The sequence below is a fragment of the Dipodomys merriami genome, unplaced genomic scaffold (assembly GCF_024711535.1).
Source record: "Dipodomys merriami isolate MVZ:Mamm:240054 unplaced genomic scaffold, mDipMer1.0.p SCAF_10, whole genome shotgun sequence".
Lineage (NCBI taxonomy): Eukaryota > Metazoa > Chordata > Mammalia > Rodentia > Heteromyidae > Dipodomys > Dipodomys merriami.
Genome location: NW_027202271.1, coordinates 46942360 through 46970354, shown reverse-complemented (window position 1 = coordinate 46970354; position 27995 = coordinate 46942360). Strand labels below are relative to the sequence as shown.

General features: G+C 43.3%; 1 protein-coding gene across 3 annotated transcripts; it reads left to right on the top strand.

Moving 5' to 3' along the window:
* Positions 1-218: 218 nt before the first annotated feature.
* On the top strand, positions 219-27995 carry Hal (histidine ammonia-lyase). Of its 3 annotated transcripts, none has more exons than XM_069990417.1 (21): positions 219-303; positions 635-924; positions 1883-1943; positions 2057-2084; positions 2421-2495; positions 2593-2665; positions 2757-2823; positions 3079-3116; positions 3673-3798; positions 7109-7248; positions 9031-9078; positions 9946-10093; positions 10817-10912; positions 11007-11065; positions 12532-12612; positions 14262-14327; positions 14404-14569; positions 17497-17631; positions 23651-23759; positions 23858-23927; positions 25938-27995. In XM_069990417.1, the coding sequence occupies exons 2-21, from the start codon at positions 678-680 to the stop codon at positions 26076-26078; spliced, it is 1974 nt and encodes a 657-aa protein (XP_069846518.1). In that variant the 5' UTR covers positions 219-303; positions 635-677; the 3' UTR covers positions 26079-27995. The 3 variants fall into 3 exon arrangements, with proteins under 3 accessions (XP_069846518.1, XP_069846526.1, XP_069846535.1); XM_069990425.1 differs by having other exon boundaries at positions 287-320; XM_069990434.1 differs by lacking the exons at positions 219-303; positions 635-924 and adding an exon at positions 1109-1171.

The following is a 27995-nucleotide window of genomic DNA, read 5'->3' as shown; positions in this document are numbered from 1 at the left end:
CTTTGCAGTCTTCCTTTGTGGATCAAGAGCTTTAACAGCACTTCTGGGGTGGCAGGGAACAGTTGCTCCATACATGGTTGTGAAATAAACAAATGAATGAAAATTGCCAAACTCCCACTCCTGGGTGTCACAGTTGGCTAGCAGGGTGTATTTTACAATTGAGTAATTCTCAATAAAGTCACCGGGACAGAGTGTTTATAAAGCTGCCTTCCATGGAGGAGAATAGGGGCAGGGGGGGTCTAGCCAGAGAGGGCTAACAGCAGATACCAGCAAGGGCTGAGCCTTCCAGATGTGAGACTCCAGGTAGGACTGGATTGCAGGTAAACAGATGACGCACCTGTGTGTGTGTGTGTGTGTGTGTGTGTGTGTGTGTGTGTGTGTGTGTGTGTGTGTGTGTGTGTGCCTCTTCTAGCCCAACTGGAAAAAGCCAAAAGGACATCCCCACCCCCACCCCCATGAAACCTCCATAAATATTTGTCCAGCGCATGAATGAGTAAAGGAGACAGAAGGGGTGTGTTTTGAAAAGTCCATCCTCGTGCTCCTAACTTCTTCCCCCCTCCCCGCCCCGCACACACACACCCAGAAAAGTCACTTCTGGATAAAAACTCTTCCTTCCTGGACTGTGTTCTGGAAGGTGCAGGCACCCGGTTGACAGCAGGGTCGCCTACAGAAGAGCCATGCCCAGGTACACAGTGCACGTGCGCGGAGAATGGCTGGCTGTGCCCTGCCAGGATGCCCAGCTCACAGTGGGCTGGCTGGGCCGCGAGGCCGTGCGGCGCTACATGAAGAACAAGCCGGACAACGGTGGCTTCGAGTCGGTGGACGCCGTGCGCTTCCTCATGCGCAGGTGCAAAGGTCTAGGCTTGCTGGACAACGAGGATCTGCTGGAGGTAGCGCTGGAGGACAATGAGTTCGTGGAAGTGGGTGAGTGGCTGCCGGGAAGTGGGGGCAAACTGGGGTGGGGTGGCGCAGATTTGTCCCTCAGGCCTGGAGGGAGTTGGACAGGTCACCCTCGTTTCAGGAGAAATGATGAGGCTAGGTGTGCTTGCCTTGGGTCAAGCCTCAGCGACCAGGTCCTCACACCAAAGGGAGCAACCGATCCAGAGGTGGTGACTTCCCAAAGTCAGGCAGCCGTAGGTGACAAGGTCCAAACCGGAACCCGTGATTGCAGGTTTGGATCCCTTTGCTATCACCCAGGCACTGTGAAGAAAAATGTATCCTTCCAGCAGCCCAGAGGTGTCAGGAATTCAGACCTAAAAGACAACATTGCAAAGTGGAGGTGGAGGTGGAGGTGGGGACTAGGTCTTAGGCTTTCAGTTAAACTCATGTCTATGGTTCCGTGTGTGTGCATGTGTGTGCGCGTGTGTGTGTGTGTGTGTGTGTGTGTGTGTGTGTGTGTGCATGCACGCATCAGTACTGGGACTTGAACTCAGGGCCTGGGCATTGCCCCTTACTTAGCTTTTTCACTCAAGGCTGGCACTCAAACACTCTAGCACCTTTGCCATAGGTCCACTCGTGGCTTTTATTTGCGGGGGGGGGGGGGGGGGGGGGGGGGGGGGGGGGGGGGGGGGACGGGGGGGGGGTGTTAGTTGGAAATAAGACTCTCACAGACTTTCCTACCTGGGCTGGCTTCAAACTGTAATCCCAAATCTCAGCCTCTTGAGTAGCTAGGATTACAGGTATGAATCACCAGTGCCTGGCTACATCTCTGCCTGAGAGCCCAGTGTGAAGATGCTGAGGCATGGGAAAGCACAGGAAGTCATTATGAAGCAGCCATTTCCATACAATTCAAGGGCAATGGATAGATGATCTAGCAGCACAATCCACATGTGGAGCTCTGCGCTGTGATTTCTAAGAGCTGTCTCCTGCCTTCTTGTTTCAGTCATAGAAGGAGATGCAATGTCCCCTGACTTCATTCCCTCACAACCAGAAGGAGTTTATCTGTATCCTTTCCTGATGCTGTCTTTTTGGTCAGTTCCAAGGGTTCTACCCACCTTTGCGGGGCTAAGACTGGGGCTTTCCCACACTTCCAGAATTTTCCTTTACCTGACATCAGATACAGCAAATATAAAGAGCCGGAAAAGGTACGTAGCAAATCATTTCCTTTTTGTGGGGAAAACAAAGTCACATTTCTCATTTAAGGAGGAAGTGGAGGAGGAAAGCCAGCGACTCTCAGAGTGAACTCTATCCTCTAGGACAGGGCCTCGTCATCCTGTGTCATAGAGAAAGGGAGCTGGGAAGGCACGGAGTGTCTACATTTCTAACTTTTCCTTGTATAGTCTCTTCAGCGAGCTGTCTGTTTTTGTTAGCACAGTATTATTTTACAAACATAGTAAAATCAAGTGTCAACTTTGATTCTTCTGGATTAAGTAGAGCAGTGAAGCCCCCCATACTCACTGGGATTCTCTCTTCTTGTGCAGTTTATCGCCTTAGATGGGGACAGTTTGACCACCACAGACCTGGTCAACTTGGGAAAGGGACACTACAAAATAAAGGTATTGGGAGAGAGAGGGAAGGAAGGATGCCCTGTGGCCATTTTTCACCCGATATGGAAGTCTTTCATGTGCTCACTTCTGATGACCATTTTCCCAGCTCACTTCAATTGCTGAAAAGAAGGTACAGCAGTCCAGAGAAGTCATAAATAGCATCATCAAAGAACAGACAGGTATCTTGTACTCTTGGTGCCATCCAATTCTTTTATAGACAAATGCAGTCTGCCACATCTAATTATGGAATATCTGTTTGTTTTATTCTAGTGGTATATGGTATTACTACAGGTTTTGGGAAATTTGCCAGAACCGTAATTCCTGTCAATAAGCTACAGTAAGTTTCAAACACACATACACTCAAGTCCCAGAGCTCTCTATCTTTGAGATTTTGTTCAACAAGGCAAGTCATTGGCCTGTGCCCAGTGAACAGATAACTAGGGCAAGGCTTGGGTTCATTTATATCTGAATTGGAAATGAAAACAGATTGGCTGGCTGCCCAAAGATTTAATTATGCTTCTCCTCTCCCGAGCTAGGGGATTTTTTTTTAAACCAGAGGTTATTAAGTAAGATGTGCATCTTTTTCTTCCAGGGAGCTTCAGGTCAACCTAGTTCGTTCCCATTCTTCAGGTAACTGATTCAACAGATTTTGTTTGATTACATGAAAAAGATATTACAATAAGTCATTGTGCCAAGTGCATTCCAGAAACTGAGTGCTGGGACCAAAAGGCAGCAGATGGCATCAGGCAGGACCACCTTTCCAGGTGGAGGGGTGAGGTTGGCATAGGAGCATGTATCCCATCCTGTAGAGATAGTGGCGCATTCAGAGAAGAAAGTATAGGGAGAATGATTAAGGGTTAGCCAGATGAGTGGGAAAATCTGTCAAGGTTCAGGCCCCATTAAACCCAGAGGAGTCTCTTCACTATTATAAAGGTTTTCTGGAAGGTAGGGGGTTCACTGAAGAATTCAAGGGACGGGGCATGGAGAAGGGAATCCTGGGCCTTACCTTTGTCTGGACAAGCCTTTGGAGACGCAAGACAAGAAGCAGGGAGAGTGATCGAAGCAACTGTAGAAAGCCGCTTAGAGATTGGGCTGTACTGGGAGAAGAGTTGAGGGGTGAACAAAGCCAAAAGGTAGTAAAATATTTGGTTTGCTTGAAGAAAAAAATATGAATCGTGTTTTGTAGGTGTTGGAAAACCACTCAGCCCTGAGAGGTGCCGGATGCTCTTGGCTTTAAGGATCAATGTCTTAGCCAAAGGTTACAGTGGCATTTCCCTGGAGACCCTCAAACAAGTCATTGATGTATTTAATGGTAAGACAATGGATTCCTAGGCTGACTTTTCCTGGAGCCTGGGCACATCCTACAAGGTAGACTTGAGTGACGTTGTGGATGTTGAGATATCAGCTGAGATATGAAGACAAATTAATTGAGCTGAGTGGGAAATGAGCTTGGTGAGAAGGACAAGCTAGAAGAAGGTTTGAGGTGTGAGAGGCAGAGATAGTCATTCCTAGGAATGTTAGCCTAGCCTATAGTACCCTCACTTTAACATGTGGCATCTCTAAGAGTAGAATGAGCTGGGCCACACTTGTAATTCCAGATAACCAAGAGGCAGAGATCATGAGGTTCAAAGTTTGAGGCAGGCCTGAGCAAAATGTTAGTGAGATTTTTAGATCACCAAAAATGCTGAGTGTGGTGGTATACTTGTGTGATCTCAGCTAAGTGGGAGGCATAGTTAGAAGATCATAGTTGGGGCTGGCATTGGAGGTTAGTAGTAGGATATCTGGAAGTGAGGTCCTATCTGGAAAAATAACTAAAGCAAAAAAGGCCTGAGTATGTGGCATAATGAGCAAGCGTGAGGCTCTGATTTCAAACACCAGTACCACCTGGACAAAAAAAAATAAAACAGTAGAAAGAAAAATTAGACTGAGCCCTTCTTAAGCCTGCTCTTAAATTCAGGCCTCGACATAACCTTCTATTCAGTGATATCTATAAATGATTAGAGAAATTGCCCCATAGTAGGTAGAGAATGAAAGGATTGCTGGGTGGCATCTATATTGAAGCCTAGTTTTGTATGTCTGGCTGCCTGCTAGCTGATAGACCAGCTAGACTCACACCCTGAATCCAAATTCTTACAAAAGTGGAACAGGTGTATAATGAGGTTAATTATCTGCTTAATTATAAAATCATTCTTGGGGTGGGACATTATACAACTCAACTCTGGAGCTTTCTTCTTAGAAGAGGAGAGATTGACAAGGGTTGGGAAGCACTGTTTGTTTCTCAAAGATAAGGATAAAACTTCTAGCTCAGGCGCTTCATGGGTAAAGGAGAAGAGAAGCAGGGCCTTGCAGCAGCATAGACAAGACACACATTATACTGAGCGCCAGTGGCTCATGCCTGTAATCCTAGCTACTCAAGAGGCTGAGCTCTGAGGATTGTGGTTTGAAGCCAGCCCAGGCAGGAAACTCAGTGAGACCCTTATCTCCAATTAACCACCAGAAAACTAAAAGTGGTGCTGTGGTCCAAAGTGGTAGAGGGCTAGCCTTGAGCAGAAAACTCAGAGACAGCAACCAGGCCCTGAGTTCAAGCCCCCTGACTGGTAACACACATGCACATGTGCACTCGCACTCACACACACACACACACACACACACACACACACACACACACACACACACACACACACACACTCCAGTTGCTATAGGCACATATGTGACTCATACATGTGATTGGCCAACCAGTGAAGTTTGAATATAAGCCTACAGTCTTGATAGAGCTGTGCTGCACATCCAACCCAGTCTGTCCTTCTATAAGCCTTAAATCCCAGACAGTACAACTCCAACCTTGAACTCCCCTGTGCTTTGATGGTGAGTCTACATTCCCTATTATGCTGAGAATACCCCAAAGTAAACTGTGGTCTGGAAGCTGGCCTGTGCATAGATGAAGCTGCTTTATACTACTCAAACCATCATCATCATCATCAACAACATCATCACTACTACTACTACTACTACTACTACTACTACTACTACTATTATTGATAGGTTATTACTATATACCACAGATTGGCCTCAAACTTTCAGTCTTCCCGTCCACCTTCCAAGAGCTGGTTCATACAAGGTGTGCACCACCATGACCAATCTACTAACACTACTTAAAAGTTGGGAAAAACACCACTATCAGGAGTCTGATTTCATTTTAGAAACTTTTTTTTGGTAACTTTTCAGGGGAAATTCAATAAAACAGTTCATAGTCACTTAAAAGTGGTGATAGGTGGGGCTGGGAAGGTAGCTCAGTGGTAGAGCGCTTGCCTTGCATGTTTGAGGCCCTGGGTTCGATTCCTCAGCACCACATAAGCAAAAAGAAAAAAGCCAGAAGTGGCGCTGTGGCTTAAGTGGTAGAGCCCTAGCCTTGAGCTGAAGAGCTGAGGACAGTGCCCAGGCCCAGAGTTCAGGCCCCACGACCGGACCCAAAAAAAAAAAAAGAAGTGGTGATAGGTGACTGACTGAATGACAGGCAAACAAGCAAACAATAATAGTGAGACCAAATTGCCTATGAACTCACCACCCCCAGAGAACTGGTGTTAACACTTCAGTGCGCCATGTTCTTTTCAAGTACTTCACATTATTATTATTATTATTATTATTTTGGTCGGTCGTGGGGCTTGAACTCTGGGCCTGGGTGCTGTCCCTCAGCTCTTCAGCTCAAGGCTAGCGCTCTACCACTTGAGCCGCAGCGCCACTTCCAGCTTTTTCTGCTTATGTGGTGCTGAGGAATCAAACCCAGGGCCTCATGCGTATGAGGCAAACACTGTACCACTGAGCCACCCTCCCAGCCCATCTCACATTACTTTTAAATGGTCAATAGTTACCTGTTTTCAGACATTTGCTAATGACAAAATCATATGATTTGGTTGCACAAATGACCCTTAATTCCATATCTAGATAATTTCTAACTGTATGTTCTTCTAAACAAGGCTGTAATGAGCATCAGCTGGGTCCTGATTATGGCTTTGAGGTACATAGCTAGAATTTCTAGAAATGGAAGTATTTATCAGATTACAGTCTTTGCTACTGGGAGGGAGAGGTTATCCTTTTTTCTTAACTTGTTCCTCCTTCCTTCCCTCCATCCGTCCATTCCTTCCTTCCATACTTGCTTGCTTGTTTCATACCTTTGTCCCTCTCACCCTCCTTTCCATTCTTCCTTTCCTCACTTCCATCCTTCTTTCCTCCCTCCCTCCTTTCTTTCCTTTCCTTATTCTTCCTGCTTGTTTGCTTGCTTCTTTCCTTCCTTCCTTCTTTCCTTCCTTCCTTCCTTCCTTCCTTCCTTCCTTCCTTCCTTCCTTCCTTCCTTCCTCTTTCCCCTTCTCCATTCACTCCTCTCTCTTTCTACCCATGGAGCTCAGCAGGAACTTTAAACAATAATGTGCCTCTTGCTTGAAAAAAAAACCAAAAAACAATAATGAGCTTTAGGAATTGTCCTGCCTCGGGTATTTACAGCACAGAATGGTGCTATTGCTGGTAGGAGGGAGGGAGAGGGGGGAAGTGTTCACACTCAAAGCAAGTAACCACACTGACATAAGTAGTCTAGAGGTAATTGGTACCTACTTCTACTCCTCTTGTAGCCTCCTGCCTGTCGTACGTTCCAGAGAAAGGAACTGTTGGTGCCAGTGGAGACCTTGCCCCACTCGCTCATCTTGCACTTGGGTTAATTGGAGAAGGGAAGATGTGGTCCCCAAAGAGTGGCTGGGCTGATGCGAAATATGTAAGACTTTCATAACCACTTGATTAGATGATGGTGACGTTCCTAGGCTGGACCCCACATATTAGTGCATGCGTTATGTCTCTGAATAGTTATAACATCCCAATGAGAGAGCCACTCCTATCCTTAAGCTAGAAATGAGTCGACTGGAGCTTGGAAGTCAAACTAGGCAAGGTGATCATCTTGCATATACTTGCCTACCAACCTCCAGGATTTTTGTATCACTTCAGTGCAAAGGTATGACTGCGAGTGTGAATCACAGGAATTGATCTGGCACCTATCAACTGCCAGTGGGCATGTCGGGGGAGGGGTTTCACACTGTCCAAATTGGATTTAGGAACTAGTCTTAACCTGTGCAGAGCTATGGTTCCTAGCATGCTCTCTGTCATCTCTGAAAAGCAGCTTCTTCAAGCTCTTCCCTGGTAGCTAATCAGAAAGGTTGTGATAAAGCTTTAATGTTTTTCTTTAACCTCCAAATTCCCAGCCCAAAGCATCACATAAAGTATCAGGACAACGTGCTAGAGGACTCCTAATGGAAGTGAAAGAGGCAGAGGGCCAAGGAGGAGAAAAAGTTCAAGGACTAGGTCATCTTCTAGAGGGACAGCCTCCCTGATCATCTTTCTGTCCTGCAGCCTGATTTTGATCATTTCTCTATCAACAGTGCTTTCCCAACCACCTTCACACAGCATTCAGCCTGACCTGGGTCAATGGCAAATCCAGGCGTGTTCTGTAATGTTTCCCATTGTCCTCAGCATAAAGTGCAGACTTAATGTGGCTGAAGAGTTGTCTTTGTCATGTGATCCCACTCTACGGCCTGTCCACAGCTCTCCAGTATAGAATCTGGGGATTGCTGATGGCTGGGCAGAGAGCCCAGAGTGAGCACATTCTTCTTGCCTTGCTTTTCTTTCCTTCTGAAAAGTCCTCTAGTTGTGCTGCTTGCTCCTTTGGGCCTTTTCCTGACCCTGTCCTCCCCCCAAATCCCTTCACGCTCTCTGAGCAGCTTATGTGATTATTTTCCTATATGTGCCCAACACACCTCCTTCATCCTCAGTCTTGCAACATAGGATTCCTCTGTCTCCCTTCCTCCCACCCTCAGCCTCACCCTAACACCCCAAAGACAAACTGGTAAGTGATAGTTACTTAAATCCCCCTGAGAAATGGACATAGTGAAGAGGGACTCATTCTGTCTTTCTCTTACTGTAACTCCTCTTTCCTTCTTTGCTAGAGGAACCTTAATATAGAGGCTCTTTTTCTTTTAAACCTCTTTTGTTTCAGAAGAAGACTCTACTGCCTCTTTCCCCTCAGGATTCTGACTCAACCCAGTTGAGGGGTTTCTGTAGCCCCTACCCTTTTTGTTGGTGTGCCCATTTGCCCTGAAAGCCTTGGTCCACAGTTCTGCCAGTGATAGAAAAAACAGATACCAGGGTGAATGACTTTTCTAAGTCAAGCTCTAGAGGCAGCTAGGAAACCAGCCTTAATCTAGCCCCAGGTATGTCAAGAACTAGCAATCAGAGAGGTGAGTCACGAAAGTGGAAACTGAATGTAAAGGAACTCAAAACTGAGATTGATTCTGTAGAAAACGGAGCCCTGGATTAAGGCCAAACATTATTTGAAAACTAAATATGCTTTCTGACTTTAGAAAATGATCAGAATCAATGTATATGGTTCTTTTATAAGATGGCCATTTGGCCTAGAAAATCTTTAATTAAATAACACAGGAATCAGAAATGGGTTAGTATAACATTTGATACTAATTTTTATATTTTTTTAAAAATCACTCTACAGGTCCTAGAAGCTCATGGGTTGAAACCAGTTGTTTTAAAACCAAAAGAGGTAAAGAAATTCAAGAAAATTTTGGTACATTTTAAAGTCTTTATTCATGCACTATTTTCATTCTTAACAGTCTTACTACATCCTTGACACAAAAGTGACTTAAATGTTTGTAGAAAGTTGCTCACTGAACAAAGGCCCTTTTCATGAGCATTTCGAAGATTCTTCATGGCACAAATGCTTGGGGGCTCTCTTAGGAACTGAACCTTCAAATCCAGTTCTCTGAGGAGCCCAGCAAACCGCTGAGGGCCACTAAGATGTTCCAAGCAAGTCAGCTGGTGGCTCATGTCTATAATCCAAACTATTCAAAAGGCTGATATCTGATTGGTTTGAAGCCAGTTGGGACAGGAAAGTCTGTGAGATTCTCATCTCCAATTAGCCAGCAGAAAGACAGAAGTAGAGCCATGGCTCAAGTGGTAGAGCATCAGCATTGAGTAAAAAATGCTAAGGGACAGTGCCCAGGCAGAGTTTAAGTCCAGTACCAGCAATAAAATAAAAATAAAAGGCCCCACACCACAAAGTATTGACCAGATTGTTTTAGAATGTCTGTGTTTAGTGGGGAGAAAATAAAGAAGAAAGGAAGTGGAGTAATTAAAGATTGCCTGTGTAAACTGCTCTCCAGTTACATGGCTGCCCTGAGAACAGAGACATTCTTCAAGACATGCATTTTCCAGATCTGTACTAGTAACTCCATTATGAGGGCATTTGTTCCTCACGTGTGCCCACTTCCCTGTACTTGAGAAAACAGGCTAGCCCTAGTTCCGCTGAATGGCTGCTTTTTCTCTTACAAAAGCAAAAGGCATGAAATCCACTTGTAGGTAGGTTAATTACAATAAATACGGTAGACAACTTTTCTCTCCCTTCCCAAAGGGCCTGGCACTAATCAATGGGACACAGATGATCACCTCTTTGGGCTGCGAAGCTGTGGAGAGAGCCAGTGCCATTGCCCGGCAGGCTGACATTGTGGCAGCCCTGACCCTTGAGGTGCTGAAGGGCACCACCAAAGCCTTCGATACAGGTCAGCACGGGGCTTCTGTGCATTTGTCCATTCATCCAGAGTTGGTGAGCAGTCGATTGAGATCCTTAGGCACAGGAGTGGTGGTGGCGGGGGTGGGTGGTGGAGAAGAAAGAGACAACCTGGGAATCCATGGCGTGCCCAGTACCAGTACAGCTACATCTATCAAGTTCTGCCACACTTTATTGTGCCAACAACCATATGACAGACATCCACTGACCTTGAGAAGCGGATGACCTGCTACAGATCACTTCGCAATCTGGTCCTGTTAAGTACAGTACTGTTTTAGAAGTCTCTTTGCAGGACTTGGCACCTAGAGTAAGATTAGAATTGTCCTGATTAGAAAGTGGGGGGGGGGCAAGAAAAACTATAGAGGTAGCTTATTAAGAAGTGAGTTTCAGACCCAGTACTGTAAGAAGTAGGGTAGAAAGCTATTTCAAAAATGAATTTAATTAGGTCACTATCTGAGCTAGCCTCAGTCCAGTTCCTTCAAGGGTAAGTTTGATGTCTCAAGTTCAAGTCCTAGTGTATGAAACACACAGTATGCACTCAGCTAATTGAAGTAGAAAGAATAAAGTCAAGAAGGAATTATGTTTCAATTCTGAGGGGTAGATTAGGGGCCCCTGAGACTTTTGAAGCCTGTGTCAGAACCTTGGCTGGTCTTCTAACAGTAGTTCACCTTAATATCAGAATTTCTGAGACCTTTCTTCCCTTCCTCAATGCTAGACATTCATGCCGTCCGCCCTCAGCGTGGGCAGATTGAAGTTGCTTTTCGGTTCCGGTCGCTCTTGGACTCAGATCACCACCCATCAGAAATTGCAGGTCTGACCATGTTTATTTGAGTGAATTCATTTGGTTCTGTGTTCTGTGGGAAGGTTGGTAATTTGTTCCATGTTATCCTCCCACTGTTCCACAGAGAGCCACAGGTTCTGCGATCGTGTTCAGGATGCGTACACTTTACGCTGCTGTCCCCAGGTAAAAACAGGGAATAAGAAAACCAACAACAGCAGTTCTTTGCCAAGTTCAGAGGGGAAAATGTGTGTGTACACATATATATTTTAACACTTTCCTCATATATACCTATACATGTGTGTATGTACATATATATATGTATATATGGAAAGTGTTAGAAAACCATGACATGGCCAATTATAATCCAAATTTTTTTAATGCCTGTTTAAAATTAGGTACCTCTACTCCTTCAGTTATTAAAAACTTTCTACTCTATATGCCAAATTATTTCTTTTCTTTTGAATTGGTTTGCTTAACCTCCTATCAGGGTCCCACAGACAACTCTCTACGTTGGTTTAGTGCAAAGGCTAGGGTTGAGAGTCCTGCTAGTTATCCCTGTTGATAAAACGGAGCCAGCCATCAGCACAGTCTCATTCTATCTTTCAAAATTCTGGTGTCTATCTATGCCTGAACTTTTATCAGATATAAATTACTATCAGCTAATCTGTGAGGCTTAATTCATATAAAAATGCAGGTAAGCTGGATGCTGGTGGGTCATGCCTATGATCCTAGCTACTCAAGAGGCTGAAATCTGAGAATCATAGTTTGAAGCCAGCCCAGGCAGGAAAACCCATGAAATGGTCATCTCCAATTAACCACCAAAAAGCTAGAAGTGGAGCTGTGGCTCAAGTGGGAGAGAGTAGCCTTAAGCAAAAAATACTCAGAGATAGTGTGCAGGCCCTAAGTTCAAGCCCCAGGACTAACACCCAAAATTTTTTTTAAAATGTAGGCAAGCTGAATTGATGTTAGGCATCCATTTTGTATACTATTTGATTATGTGGACTGGTGGAAAGATTAAAAGCTATCCCAAGGCCAGGTACTGGGATGGTATGTGCATGGAATCCTAGCTACTCAGGGAGCCGAAATATGAGGATCAACATTCAAAGTCAGCTGGGCAGAAAAATTGGAAAGACTTTATCTCCATTTAGCCAGCAAAAAGCTGGGTGGAGGTATGGCTTAAGTGGTAAAACAACAGTGAGTAAGAAAGAGCACAAGGTCCTAAGGTCAAGTACAGTATCACACCCTTCCCAAAAGGTATCCCAAGGAACAAAATATCAACTTATGCCAGCTTCTAACCTAGAGTGTGACAGAAAATTGGAGAGGATATATTGTATCTGTCTATCTATGTTTCTTTCTATCTACATATCTATCCACACATGTATCTATCTATCTATCTAAAATAGCAAGTCTTGTTCTAATCTAATTCCAATCTAATTCAGATTATAATGAATTTATTCAAATTTATGTTAATGAGAATCTAGGAAGTTCATTGAAATTATCTTTGTATTCTTAAATGAGTTAAATATACTCTTTGTGGTCCTAATTGCAAAGCAATTTCTGGAGAAAGACTGAAGATGTTATCTGCTAAGAATGTTATCATCTTTACCAGACTCAATTAGTCATATATCTTTATTTGGGCTGTGTTTTAGGTCCACGGGGTGGTGAATGACACAATAGCATTTGTGAAGGACATCATTACCACAGAACTGAACAGTGCAACAGATAATCCTGTATCCTTTGAATGTCTACTCACTTGCAGTGATGCAATTCTAGCTGGTCACATTAGCATTTGGCAAGGTAATCTTTTTTTTTTCTTCTTAGCATCTCAGTTCTGTTTTTCCATGAATTAGTCTTTGAAGCCTAGGCTAAGTAACTCTCTTGGTAAGCAGACCTGCGAACCAGCTCTGTGGTTCTGAATTCAGTGTGTTATGTTTTCAAAAGTGACCCATGGAAGATTAAAGGAGGCATCTCCCGAATTGGTTGAAGCGATTCAGGAAGACACTGGCCCACTGCTGAGGTTGGCAGTAGAGTCACACATGGGACTGAAGGGAGCCTGGTGGGCTTGCCTCTATTTATGCAGCCTCCCTGCAACATTCCAATGCTTACGAAAGTGTTTAGAGAGATCTTCCTCATCCAAGCTTTATTTCTGACATGAACTTGACTTCAGTTAGCATTTCCCTATTTGTACAAAGCATAGCATGAATGCTTCCATTTCATAAGGATGGAGAACTTGATTCCTTAATGCTATAGTATTTGCAGGTAATCTGTGCACTTCTTCCCGTACACTATAAGTCATCTCTAGATTGCTTGTCATACCTAATATATTACAAATGCTATGTAAGTAGTTATTATACTATATTACTTAAGGAATTTAATGTCCAGTACAGACACATTTTTTTTCTTGAATGTTTTCAAACTCACATTGGTTGAAGCCATGAATGTAAAACCCATAGCTATAGAAAGCCAATTCTTCTTTAGACCAATAAATTAAAACTAGCATTTTTTTGGAACCAGGAAGAAGGTTCCATTACTGCCTTTGCCTGGGTGCCTGCTGGTTTAAGTAAAGGTTAGGATAGATGAGGATTATCATTTAGTCTAAAATTATCTCAGTGAGTCTAAAGTTGCCTCCTACTTAAATGAATTTGTGAGAACTTGGTGACTTTCATCTATCCTTTTTTGGGGGGGAGGGGACTGTTCATGGGGCCTGAACTCTGGGCCTGGGCCCTGTCCCTCAGTTCTTCAGCTCAAGGCTAGCGCTCTACCACTTGAGCCACAGTGCCACTTCCGGCTTTTTTCTTTTTGCTTATGTGGTGCTGAGGAATTGAACCCAGGGCCTCAGGCATGCAAGGCAAGCGCTCTACCACTGAGCCAACTTCCCAGCCCTCATCTGTCCTTGAATGCTGTACGGGATCCTGAGCAGACTCTGAAAATGTTCCCAGCATTGCTTATTCCCCGACATTATAATGGCTATTCACCAGGCACCATCTTCTATTTGACAAATTCTTCTTTGGAGCACAAACTCAGAGTGCTCAATGAAGCAACAAAACTTGCCTTCAAACAGGTGTTCTGGTACTTGGGAGTTCCGGTGCTAATCACCAGGTTAGTATAGTTAAGGTACTTGGGGATCACTGATCTGAAGAGTAAACACTAATTCATGTTCTGTACTCCATCAGTCTCCATTTGGGTGTATATATTTACCTTTAATTTTTAATTTTGTTTTTTACTTTGGACTTCTTTATGCCGATGACTACTTAGGGAAAGACCCATCCCTTTCCCTCCCCATGTCTGTACAAGGAATGCCACTTCACTATGCAAAACAAGCAGGTGGGGCAGGGCCCTACACTTGAAGTTGCCAGTAAGCCTTAACCTGTTTTGAAAGATGGTCTTTGCCAGTAGAGGAGAAACTATTTCTGGAGGAAACTTCCATGGTGAATACCCAGCCAAAGTAAGCTTTTCAAAGATGTGCTTGGTCCTGAATGCATAATCCAAGATAGGCCAACTAAACTGAAGCATTCTTTCAGGCCCTGGACTACTTGGCCATTGGTGTCCATGAGCTAGCTGCAATTAGTGAGAGAAGAATCGAAAGGCTCTGTAATCCTTCCCTCAGTGAGCTGCCAGCCTTCCTGGTGGCTGAAGGCGGCCTCAACTCTGGGTTTATGATAGCCCACTGCACAGCAGCGGCCCTCGGTAAGAGCCTCTCCCACCTCCCACAACACAAGGATGTCTAGCTAAAGGCCGGTCTGGTTTTGACTTTGAATGAGATCGCCACTTTTATTTTTACTCTCTTACCTCCCTCAGTACTAATGGAGCAGGATGACTCTTTTCACATGTTTCGGGGGGAGAAAAAAAAACCCTCAACAATAGTGAAAAATTACAATATAATTATGAGGTTGTAAATGGACAATGGTTCTGTGGAAAGCAATTTAACGATGTATAGGAACTTCATCCTTTCTTTTCCTTCTCTCTCTCTTTCTTTCCTTCTCTCTCTCTTTCTCTCTTTCTCTCTCTCTCTCTCTCTTTCTTTCTTTCTTTTCCTTCCTTCTTTCTTTCTTTCTTTCTTTCTTTCTCTCTTTCTTTCTTTCTTTCTTTCTTTCTTTCTTTCTTTCTTTCTTTCTTTCTTTCTTTCTTTCTTTCTTTCTTTCTTTCTTTCTTTCTTTCTTTCTTTCTTTCTTTCTTTCTTTTGTGCCAGTACTAGAGCCTGAACTCAAAGCACTCACTTAGCATTCTTGTTCCTGTCTCTGACACTTTACTGCTTGGGTCATCTCTCCAGTTAAGCATTTCTCTGATTAATTGGAGATGGGGCTTCACGGACTTTCCTGCCCAGGCTGGATTACACGCACAGACCACCCAGCTGTGTGTGGACTTCATCTTTATAGTTTGTTTTCCTAACTCAATTAACTCAATGTGAAAGTTATTAAAAGAAAAAAAAAACAAAAATGCTTATGAACCAGCCTGAACAATTAAACTTTGAAGACATTCTGCTAAATATACCTACAAGTAAAAAAAAAAAAGATGTTATTGCAACATATGAAAAATGTTTATGAGAAGCAATATGCCAACCAGGTGTGGCTGCTCATGCATAGAAAGTAGAGATAAGGGAATTATTCAATGCTCAGGGGTTAGAGTGGGAGTTAGCAAGATCCTGTCTTAAAGAACAATCTGGGCTTGGTACACATTTGTAATCCCAAGAAGTATAGGTAGGAAAATCTGAGCACAAAACGTGAGACTGTGTGAAAAAAGTTAAATAACGAAAGGAAAAAGGGTTAGGGATGTGGCTCTAATGATAACTTACCTCACAAGTTACCTCAGAGTTTCCAGGGATACATAAGTAAGGATCAGAACAGTGTCAGACACAAAGAAAGAGTATGGCTTGTGCTTACTCACCTAATCATGACAACAGATACCAGGAGAGAGGTGCTATTCTATCTTGATTTACAGAAGAATACTTGACCTGCAAAAGCCATTGATTTACTTAATATTGCACAACCAGTCAGATGTAGAACTGAATTCAAACTCAGGCAATTTGGCTCCCAAACCTATACTCTCACTTCAGTGACTGAGGCTCTCACTATAATCAGTACTTGGCCTTATAACAGAGTTGCCAAGCTTAATAAAGAAAAATACAGGATTACCTGGGACATTTGAATTACCTGGGACAATAAAAATTACTAGAAAATGACTTAGGTAGATTTTTTTTTCTCTCAGAAATCCATATTCATCTAGGCATCCTACATTTTCTTGAACGATCCTTCCTCAAAAGGCAGGACAGCATGGCAGGTGGTTAATTGAAAGCATCGGGCTGGATTTGAATCCAGTTCTGCTATTGACTAACACTATCACATCAGGTCACTGCTTCTTTTTCACTTAGTGTATATTAATTGAACAAATTAAGGAGTTTCATTTTGACATTTCCATATGAAGTTTCTTAATCCTATTGATGCTCAGTTAACCCCTGTGTAAAATGATGATGGTAAATTTATCTACTGGGGCTATTTGGGGGATTAAATAAAATCAATACATCCTTTGGAACTGTGCCTAGTACATCATGAGCACTCAATAGGTACTGATTATTATTAATGAAATTATTCTTATACCTTTTCTCACCTTAACATCTCACAAGACCCCAACTCAAAGAATTACCAGAGAACCACTTGATATTCACTTTCTTTTCTGGTCCAGTATATTCTGCTTGCCCAGTTGTTTATTTATTAAGATGTTCCTTCAGCAGAGAAAGAGACATCTTACTCCACAGGGTGCTGGTCACTATAACCCTCGGCTTAGGACCACAGAAGTTGGGACTTACAATGCCAGAATTTATCAAACACTGGACTACCCACAACCACCTGATCACCCTAGTTTCAACCTGAGTCCTGGATGGCACAGAAAAGTACCAAACTGAACCCAAGGTGGATGGAAGAGGAGAAAAGACTTTTGAGTGTGAACCTTGCAGACTTCTGAAGCTGAGGAGAAAGAACTTGTCATTCTAGAGTCCTTGCTACTTAAAGTCTTCAACCAACAATATGATATCACCTGAGAGCTTATTAGAAGAACAGGCTCTCAGGCCCAAACTCAAGATCAGTAAGGCAGTATAAGAAGATGTCTGAGACATTGATATACATAGTCAATCCGAGAGGTCTCGGTGCAAGGGACCCCCTCACCTCCCAAAGGGATCTCTGGTCATGATCACAAGCCCTTGCTTAAACATGAAACACCTACTTGTGCTGGACAGTGTGAATTGCTAAATCTTGCTGACTCTAGCTCTGGCCTCAGTCCTCCAATGTCACACTTGAATTCAAATCCCACCATTTCGCCTACGTAAGCAAGTTGTTCCTGACTACCGGCTGCACATCCAGGATGGCTTCTCTTTCCCAATCTCCACCAGCATGCTGAATGTGTCTAATGCCTCCCGTGTGTAATCAGAGGACTTCAGAGCCTCAGCCCTGGTTGATCTCAGAGCTCATAGAACGTTGCAGCCCTTCTTACTTAGGGGACAGAGAGGGAAGGAGATCAACCTGCTTCCTTTTCCCCAAAGGAAAAGGGGCTTGGGTCCAGTCCAGAGCTCCTGGACAGAAAGAAGCTAGAAATGCTCCCTAACTTGCTGTGGTCTCGTGTAGTTTCAGAGAGCAAGGCTCTGTGCCACCCCTCGTCCGTGGACTCGCTCTCCACCAGCGCTGCCACCGAGGACCATGTCTCCATGGGAGGATGGGCAGCCAGGAAGGCCCTCAGAGTGGTGGAGCACGCGGAACAAGGTAAAGCCAGTGAGCGGGGGATGGAGGACCTTCCTGTCTCAACCCATTTCTGGGATTCTCATTCAAAAGACAGGTTCTTGGGCCTCCTCCCAAGTCTGAGCTAGAAACTTTAGGGAGGGGAGTGGAGCAAGTGTGCCAGGCCTTTCGGATGCTTGCTGAGGACTAAGAATTGGGGATTATGAAAAGCTAAACTGGCACACTTGGCTGGCTTTCTCCCCCTCCCCCTTTTACTTTTTCAATGAAATTTTTTTTTTCAAAACACACTGAGAATTGGGGAGGAGGATACCAGCAACCTCCCACACCTCATCCTAATTCACATTTCCCCCATGTTTTCTTTTATTCCCCCCAAATTATTTGAATCAAATTCCCAATAGCCCCTACCTACTTTCTGTCTTCAATACTTGTGTTTTCTTTTTTAACAGGGCTCCATTACCACACCCAACAAAATTCCACATTGAGTCCTTTGCAGTGGGTTGGGTCAAACAAATCAGGATTCAAACTTAACAGTGTGTGTGTGTGTGTGTGTGTGTGTGTGTGTGTGTGTGTGTGTGTGTGTGTGTGTGTGAGACACACACATGTGCCTGAGTGCATTATTTCCACAACTTGAAATCTGAGCCTCCAGCTCTTTCTTGGCTTTTACACTTGAATCACATCTCCACTTCCAGATTTTTTTTTTTTTTTGTCGGTCGTGGGCTTGAACTCTGGGCCTGGGCACTGTCCCTCGGCTCTTCAGCTCAAGGCTAGTGCTCTACCACTTGAGCTACAGCGCCACTTCCGGTTTTCTGGTGGTTTATTGGAGATAGGAGTCTCACAGTCTCTCCTGCCCGGGCTGGCTTTGAACCGCGATCCTCAGATCTCAGCCTCCTGAGTAGCTAGGATTACAGGTGTGAGCCACCAGCGCCTGGCTCCACTTCCAGATTTTTGCTAGTTAATTGAAGATAAGAGTCTCAGAGACTTTTTTGCTCAGGCTGGCTTCGAATTGGGATCCTCAGATCTCAGAATCCTGAGCAGCTAAGAATCTATGAGCCATAAGCACCCATCTTGAAGCCTATTTTCAAATTTTGATTATAATGATGCTTTGATTATAATGATGCTTTTCATTTAGAACAGTCCCAGACTTTTTTCCCTCCCCTCCCCCCAGGTAATGCCATATTGTTGACCCAAGTCCTGGGAGTTCTACACTCCTAAGGAGCAAGGACGTAAATGGCCAAGTTTCTTCTCCCCAGCCAAAAAGAAAGTCAGCAAGGTTCAAACTGAAACTATTTGACTAGTTGAAAATCAAAGTTTTTTTTTTCTTTTATAAGCAAACTGACATTCTGGAATAAGTTCTTCCTGTCACTTCTTTTTTTCCCCCTGATCAGCTTGCTCCTTTGTTTGCTCAACTAGTGTTCTACCACCATACCTCCAGCTATGCTTTTTGCTACTTTTTTCTGGAGACGGAGTCTCACATTTTTCTTCCTGGATTAGCTTCAAACTACCATTCCTGATAACCTCAATTGATTAGCTAGGATTACAGGCTTGAGCATCAGCATCTGCCTTTCTTGTGTCACTTTTAATTTATATTTTGTTCTGAGTATTTCTCATAGATTGAAATGGACAATGGACTTGATAAGATGTAGATTCAACTGTTTGACAAAAGCATTTTTTCCCAAGAGAGTTGCACTAAAATTCCCTTTCCCTTTGACTTCTTTGTTGCTTGTGGTTTTTTTGTCCTTGAAGGAAAGAGAACTTGACTTCCTTTAAACATGGTCCTCTGGGTTTCTGAGTATGTCTAAGAACAATGCATAAATATTGCTGAATGAAGAATATCACCATTTTAAGAGAAATATGTCATTTCTTTGCTTTGAAGCAGCTATTTCAAGATACAATTCACTTGGTTGTTTTTTGTTTATTTGTTTTGAGATGAGGACTTGTTTTGCAGCCCTGGCTCTAAATGAATTTTCAGTCCTCCTGACTCCACCTCTCAAATACTGAAATTACAAGCATGCACCATCATATTAAGTTAACATTCATTTAAACTGTATAGTCTGGTGATTTTCATATGTTCACAGAATTATGTTATGATCACCATGATCAATTTAGAACTCAAGGCCTGGAAACTCTTCCTGAGCTTTTTTACTCAAGGTTAGCACTCTACCACTTTGAGCCACGGCACCACTTTTGATTTCCTGGTGGTTAATTGTAGATTGGAGTCTCATGGAGTTTCCTGCCTGGGCAGGCTTTGACCACAATCCTCAGAGCTCAGCCTCCTGAGTAATTAAGATTACAGGCGTGAGCCACCTGTGCTCGGTATAGCATGTGTCTTCTCTATGTAACTACAAGGTCTTCCCACTCCTTTCCCCAGGAAGCTCCTGAGCTTTGCTGACCTAGAAGTTTTACTGGTCTAGGGTGTGAATTCAGGGCCTAGACACCGAGCTTTTATACTCAAGGTTAGTGCTCTACCACTTGAGCCACAGATCCACATTTGGCTTTTGGGCAGTTTATTGAAGATAAGAGTTTCACAGACTTTTCTGCCCAAGCTGGTTTTCAACAGTTATCGTTAGATCTCAGCCTCCTGTGTAGCTCAGATTATAGGTGAGAGCCACAGATGCCCCAACATAAAGTCAGGGATCTTATCTGTCTTAATCACAATTCTCAATGGGCCTGAAATATATGAACAGGACCTGGTACAAACTTGATCAAATGTTTGTGTGACAAATGTTTGTACGTCGAGATGATAGATAGATCTGATTCATGACGTGTTGTTCTCTTCATTTATATCAGGAGAGTGCAGTTGGCAGCAAACGATTAAAGCAATTGCCATTTGTATCACATGCATATTCATTACCCACTTTTGTTTTGATTATAGATATTTAAATCTTGGAATCCAGTAGCACTGGCTATAAAGTATAAGATGAAGAACCTGCTTATCCTAGCAACTAGTGATTGTTCATGGTATTGGTAATGAATGCGGGAGCTTCATGAGACTTAATCCACCAAGCTGGGGTAGAAGGGCATCTACCATTTGATCCCAGTGCACTGAACAGGGAATGAGATCAGAGGTGCTTGGCTTCTGTTTTCATGGACACTAAAGTCTAGACAGAGAAGCAGAGGTTGTATGACAACTTGGTAACTCTATTGCACTTGATAAAATTTTAAGGAATGAAGTAGAGGAGAATATAACTAAATCAGATCTAGTATGGAGGGACCAAAAAGGCATTTCCAAAGGGATGTCTAAGGTTAAGTCCTGAACAGCACACACACACACACACACACACACACACACACACACACACACACACACACACACACACAAAACACACAATACACAGAGTACTAATTTTGCAAGGGAAAGGAAGACAGTGGCACAAAATAAATTCAGGTGAAGATCCTTACAAGAGGACATCCAAGAACAGATACCCAAAAGCTCAGGAGAAACACAGGTATAAATTAGCCCCCTAAGAAGATAACAATAAGTAGAATCCAAATTTTAGAACTTGGGAATATATTTGCAGTGTAATCTAAGTCAATCATATATTTGCAGTATATCTAAGTCGTAATGTTATTTATTTGTTCAGCATGGTTATTTCTTGTGAGTTATGCTGTTAAGATGAAAAGAATTAATTATTTAAGGGGGGAAGATGTTTCCATGATTCTTTGGATATTTTCTTTTTCTTTCTTTTTTTTTTTTGGGGGGGGGGACTAGTCCTGGGGCCTGTACTCTGGGCCTGGACGCTGTCCCTCAGCTCTTCAGCTCAAGGCTAGCGCTCTATCACTTGAGCCACAGCGCCACTTCCGGCTTTTTACTTTTTGCTTATGTGGTGCTGAGGAATCGAACCCAGGGCCTCATGCATGCAAGGCAAGTGCTCTACCACTGAGCCACCTTCCCAGCCCCTCTTTGGATATTTTCAATGCATTAAAAAAATATCTTAGAGACTGGGAGCTTGGCTTAAGTGGTAGAGCACCTGCACTGCAAGTGTAAGGGCCCTGAGTTCAAGCCCCATTACCACCAAAAAGCAAAACAAAAACAAAACAAAACAAAAAACTTGGATGGTTGAAGTGGCTATTAGGCCATAAGGTATCAGCTTAGTTCAAAATAAAAGCCACAGAAAAAGCATCCAGCTAAATAAAAATGCAGTGCACACTTTGAATTCATAATAATGAAGCGTGCAGTTTTTGAGTCCCAGTAAATGTGTTTAGGGAGTTTAGGGGAAACTGCTGGCTATGGAGAGCAAATGGTCACAGATGTGGTAACCTGGGGATTTAATATTTCTCTTGTAGATATTTACCTCTCAGTCTTTTCTGTCTCTGGCATAATCTGTAGATTGCCCTCCTTTGAGGTTGCAACATATTACTAACACATTGAGAATTCTCTGTGGGCAACCTTATAACTCCTTTAATCTGCACCATTACCCCAGAACGTATGGACTGTTGTCCCATTTTGTAGATCAGATACCCAAAGCACAGGTTCATGTAATGTAATGTGCCAGAAAGCTTTAACACCAGTGCTGGGGTTTAATCCCAGGTGATTGGTTCAAGTCTCCCACCCCACCACACCCCCGACCCCATCTTATGCCTCATTACACCTCCATGTACAGAACCGTTCTCTATGAGCCCCTGTCCCAGCTGTCTCAGAATATAAGATATGATAGTGCCCCTGAAGCTGGCTAATGAAGTAGTTAATCTGCCAATTTACTATGATTTACTATAATCATCTAAGTGGCTGTAGATGAAAAAAAATCTTTTCTCCCTTACAAACTCCTGCCCAACTTTAGTTTTAGATAATTAACTGTTTCCTATTTCTACCTTTATGTAAATTGTGAGTTGTTTTTAGACCTGATATTCCCTTTGGCTTGAGAGACCTGCCCTCATTTAAAGTTGGAAGGAGCCAATGAATGAGCAAGGATGTCTGATTACTATGGAACTAATTCTGTAATGACCATTTCATGTCTTTAAATCCACTAGAACTGAAATTCTAGAACTTAGTACCTTGTCAACTGTTAAGTTTCCCCATAGAGCAACCTAGATAGTCTTCCTTTGCTTAAAAAAAAACTTTTATTAAATGTACCATACCTTGTAATATACTTGACTATTAAAATGGACATTTCTCTACATTTGATACTAAGCAATTAAGAATTTTTAAGATTACAAAAAAAAGAATTTTTAAGATAAGATTGAACCACTCTGGATTCCATTATTTGCCAAGGAAATTTGTGGGGGTGGGGGTGGGGGGAGTCTTAGGGCTTGAACTCTGCGCCTGAGTGCTGTCCCTTAGCTCTTCAGCTCAAGGCTAGCGCTCTACCACTTGAGCTACAACGCTACTTCCAGTTTTCTGGTGGTTTATTGGAGATATGAGTTTCACAGACTTTCCTGCCCTGGCTGGCTTTGAATCACAATCCTCAGATCTCAGCCTCCTGAGTAGCTAGGATTACAGGAGTGAGCCACCAGCGCCCAGCTTCCAAGGAAATACTTTAGAAGCTTAAAGTTGATTAACCACATACATGGTGAACTCAAATCAAGTGTAAAATTATTTGATGTCTTTCAATCCATGAAGCACATTATGAATTCTGGTGAGTATGGAAAGTCACACGGGGAGAGGATGAAGAATCTATTGTGGATCTGGAATGCCCTCACTTCATGTACACAGAGTTGGAAATTATGAGCAAGGAAGTACCTTAGTTAAGAGGTCTGGGGCTCCAGAACTGAGCTGACTTCCTTCCTTACTCATATTTACAAAAACTTTGATTGGAGGATCTGAATGGGAGGAACTGGAAGATTTTGCTAGGGTAGCCTAAAGAACAGCTTCCTAGGATGGTTAGGGAGCCTGTTATTCTTTCCAGGGTAAATGTCTCCATTTTCTCTTTCTTACCATTAAAGACAGATCCAAAGAGCCGCCAGGATACCAAGGTGTCTTTCTTCTACCAATAGAGAACTAGCCATCTGTTGGTTGGTGAACAAGAGCTGCAACTTTGTGTGATTTCTGTTCCTCAAGCATGAAGTCAGACTTCAATCAACTACTGCCTTGTCATTTTTGTTTTAGTGCTGGCCATCGAGCTTCTCGCAGCCTGCCAGGGCATAGAGTTTCTACGCCCCCTGAAAACAACCACTCCACTGGAGAAGGTCTACGACCTGGTGCGCTCTGTTGTAAGGTAAAGTCAACAGGTCCCTGGGTGTCACACCAGATCAGAACCAAGAATCTTGGCAGAGCTCAGTGTTCACCTGAATGATTGATATATTTTCTTCGTAGGCCCTGGATTAAAGATCGCTTCATGGCCCCGGACATTGAGGCGGCACACAGGCTGCTACTTGAGCAGAAGGCAAGATGGCTACTTGCTTAATTCTTAGATTGGGGTTGTTATAGGAAATCAGAGTGGGAATCGGGTGAAGAAATGCTGCCATAGTCTATTGCCTTCTGTTGTCCTTGGAAGTAAACACAGAGGTACTGAAGCAACGTGACTAAGAAGTCAAACTGCCCAGCTAGGGGTTGGAAGTTGAAATGAGTTGTAGCTGGAATTTAGGAATGGGCATTCCTGGAGAGAAGATGAATGAAAGCTTCTCAGATTCCTCTCTGCAAGAAGGCCTCTTTCTTTCACAAGTACTTTCTCCTGGTGACCTTAGCACAGTACCACCACAAAGTGTACGCCTGCATAGACCTGGGACAAGGAATTACCAGGCATTTTTACTCCAAAGGACCTTGAGTCCACCTAAGATTCTGCTGTAGCCTGTCTCCTATATGGCTGGGGGAGGTATGGGCTTTCTTCTGATTTCATGAGCATAGAGTTAGCTGAATGATACGAGTGCTTAGTGTGCTGGTTCATTATATATACAGTGCATATTATATGCTATGAAAAGATAAAATATCTTTTGTATTGTGTGTGTGCGTGCACACATGCACACATGCGCACATGCACACCTTAAACCTTTCAAATAATTTATATCATGTTGTCTAGAATCACTTGATTCCCCCCTCCCCACCCCTGGCACTGGCCCTGAGCTTTTTTGCTCAGGGCTAGTGCTCTATTACTTGAGCCACAGCTCTACTTCCCTCATGTTTGCTCATTAACTGTAGATAAAAGTCTCACAGACTCCCCTGCCGGGTCTGACTTTGACCCATGATCCTCAGATCTCAGCCTTCTGAGGAAGGTTGCTCTGCTCAAGGGAAACAATTTTCTCTTTGATCTTAACCTCTCAGTTAAAGAAAGATACTTATCTGCTGCCAACTCTGGGGCTAATAAAAAGGTGTGGGAGGAGCTAGCTAGTCAGAACGTACAGTCTGGGAGGTAAGTCCTGAGAGAAAGAAAGATCTCCCTGGGTGGCAGGGGCCAACAGAAAAAAAAGGCAACTTTAATCCTAAAAACCTTATTTTGAGAAGATTTTACTAATTTTTTTATTATGCCTTCAATAAAAGAGATTGATGGATAAAGGGGGAAAAATACCAAAGCAAAACAAAACCAGGAGTCGAGGGCACGTTCCTCAGGTGTAATGTGTTTGTGACTCTCCTGGCCACCTTGCGAGAATGCAGCTTTGGATTCGGTAGCTCTGGGATGGGGTAAATGGCTGCAGGGGGAAGGATGCTGAGATTGTGATTTATCCCAGGCAGGACTTACAGGGCTAGAACATAGGTCACACTTCAGCAGCAAGAGGCAAGCATTCCTAAGTACAGAGCGCTTATGGCATGGAAATCAAGCCCTGGGGAAATCCAGCATGTTGCCCTTTATCATTCAAGGCTTGCTTTAGAAAGCACACCATCATATCAGACCCTTGAGCCAAGCATCCTTAACTCTGTGCATACCGAATCTTCTAGGTTCTGTTTCTTGCTTCTTTTGCTTTGAAAGGGAAAACAATACCTTAGAACAGATTTGGACTGTGGCAGTAAGCAAACACTGTACCACAGCATCCTTATCCTATTGGAAAATATTTATTCTGAAACAGACTCTCACTGAGTTGTCCAGGCAGGCCTCAAAGTTACAATCCTTCTGCCTTGAGCTTACCCAATAGCAGGGATTATATCAATGCACTACCACCCCAGCTTCCACACTATTTTTTTTTTAGATTGATCCCGAAGCTTGTATGTTCTATGCAAGTGCTCTGCCACTGTACCACACCCCCACCCCCGTGAACTTTGTATTTTTAAAACGCCTTTAATGCACCCAGCAACTAATTGACACACATCATGTGTCAAGTAGCTTCCAATAAATACAAGCAAACCGTCACTATGTGTTTAATCAGATGAAGAGGATGTTTTCGCTTAGGGTGAAGTCCATGTTTGATAGGACAGGGAAACAAGGTTGTGGCTCTCTCAACTCTGTTCTATCCCTGCTCTCCAGGTTTGGGAAGTGGCTGAACCATACATTGAAAAGTACAGAATGGAGCATATTCCAGAATCAAGACCTGTTTCCCCAACCGCCTTTTCCTTGGAATCCCTACGCAAGAAATCCATCAAAATCCCAGAGTCTGAAGACTTGTAGTGGACATTGTATTCTAGATGAGCAGATCAGTTGTCACTTAGCTGATTCCAAGGCAGTACTGTGCTGAAAGAGAGGCCTGGGGACAGCCCACTATGTAACACAGCTTCTCTAAAACCTGCTTTGGTTAGGCTGGTGGCAATTCCAGCGTTGGATTCTTGTTGCTCTGGTGAGAGGTACAAAGTGTCTCCAGGTTAGAGGGTTTTTTTTATTATTATTATTTCTTAGTATCATCAGGCTACTCATTCTTAACAATCACCCTTGCATTGATCTATTGTTTTCCTCTCTTTAAAATGTGGAAACAGGTGGCTAGCATTTATTTCTTTAAAAAACTTTGAATTCTGTGAACCTTATGATTTTGCTTTTTTGTTTTCTTGGTTTGTTTGTTTTGGTGCTGGTCCTAGGGCTTGAACTCAGGGTCTGGGCACTAACACTGGGCAATTTTGCCCAAGACTAGTGCTCTACTACTTGAGCCATAGCTCAATTCTAGGTTTTCAGTGATTAATTGGAGAGAAGAGTCTCACAGACTTTTGGCCCAGGCTGGCTTCAAACCGTGATCCTCAAATCTCAGCCTTCTGTGTAGCTAGCATTACAGATACAAGCCACCAGAATCAGGCTTTTTTTTTTTTTTTTTTTTTGCTAGTTGACTTTCTTTGGCAGATTATACAATGCCCTAATATGACAATTGTTCCTTTGTCAATAACTGCTTTCAGTCATAATTTGTCCTTAAGCCACCCTTCGTTTTATAATTGAATCACAGTATAGAATCATGAGTATGCCTTCAATATAAAAGTAGTTAAAAGGCACAAAAGCATTATGTGGTAAGGAGTTAAAGAATGAAGATTGATATTTAAATCCTATCAGGAGGCTGATATTTAAGGATCTCCAGTTGAATCCAGCCTAGGCACACAAATCCAAGAGACTCTTGTCTCCATGTACTGGCAAAAAGCAGCAGTGGAGATGTGGCTTAAGTGATAGCGTATCAGCCTAAAGCCAAATAGCTAACCAGAGTGCAAGATCCTGACTTTAATCTCAATACTGCACCAAAAGAAGAAAAAGAGGAGGAGGAGGAAGAGGATTATGGGTATCTGGGTGATCCTTGCTGAACTGTGTCATGCTGAACAACACGTTCAAGAGTTGGAGTTTGCAGTGAGCATGATGATGTCTACATTCATAATAACCCTGTGAAACAGCCTCACTGCACAGATCAGGAATCTGTGTGGGTTGGCCATTTCCTTCCCTGTAATGGTAATCTTTGGAACTATTTTGACACAGGTCAGCTAGGGTTCTACAAGGTATTGCCTAATCTATCTCCCCTGCCCCAACCCCCCAAAAAAGAGACAAAGGATCCTAGGGGTAGGCTCAAATGTAATTGTTTGGAAGAAGAATGGGTCACGTGACCTGTAAGCTTTCCAAGGCTGATTCTGTGCAAGTATGGGCAAAGCACTCCATGTGCAGGAAGCTGAAACTAAAGACTGCAGCTGGTCAACCTAAGGACAGACATTTGCTTACTGACCACAGCCTAGGATGGGCCCCACAGCATGTTTCACAATCAAATCTTCACCCTTTCACATGTACCTTGTCCACAGGAAAGGTGAAAACTTCCACCCAGGTGAGAACTGCTGGAGACAGCAAATCATAAAGGGGAAAAATGGGCTGAGGAACGTGTTTATCTAAAGGTGGTTCTTGGCACCATCCTTTGCTGGCTGAAAACACACAAGTAGTGATGGTTCTTTCTTACACACAAGTGCAGTTGAGCTCCTGAACCCTAGCAGATGGTTGTTTTCCCCACCAATTTGGATAATATTAGATTCCTTTAGGACACAATGACTCTTGGTCATGGGGGTTTTCTATACTGCTCTGTTATTGACTTATATCACCTATCTTCAAGATAACTATGAAATAAATTGTATATCCTAA

Excerpts from the sequence above, each read along its gene's own strand:
- Hal (XM_069990417.1), top strand. The coding sequence starts at position 678 with ATGCCCAGGTACACAGTGCACGTGCGCGGAGAATGGCTGGCTGTGCCC. Across the intron at positions 9,079-9,945 it reads TTGTTTTAAAACCAAAAGAG|GGCCTGGCACTAATCAATGG; the intron begins GTAAAGAAATTC and ends CCCTTCCCAAAG. Across the intron at positions 23,928-25,937 it reads GGCTGCTACTTGAGCAGAAG|GTTTGGGAAGTGGCTGAACC; the intron begins GCAAGATGGCTA and ends CCTGCTCTCCAG.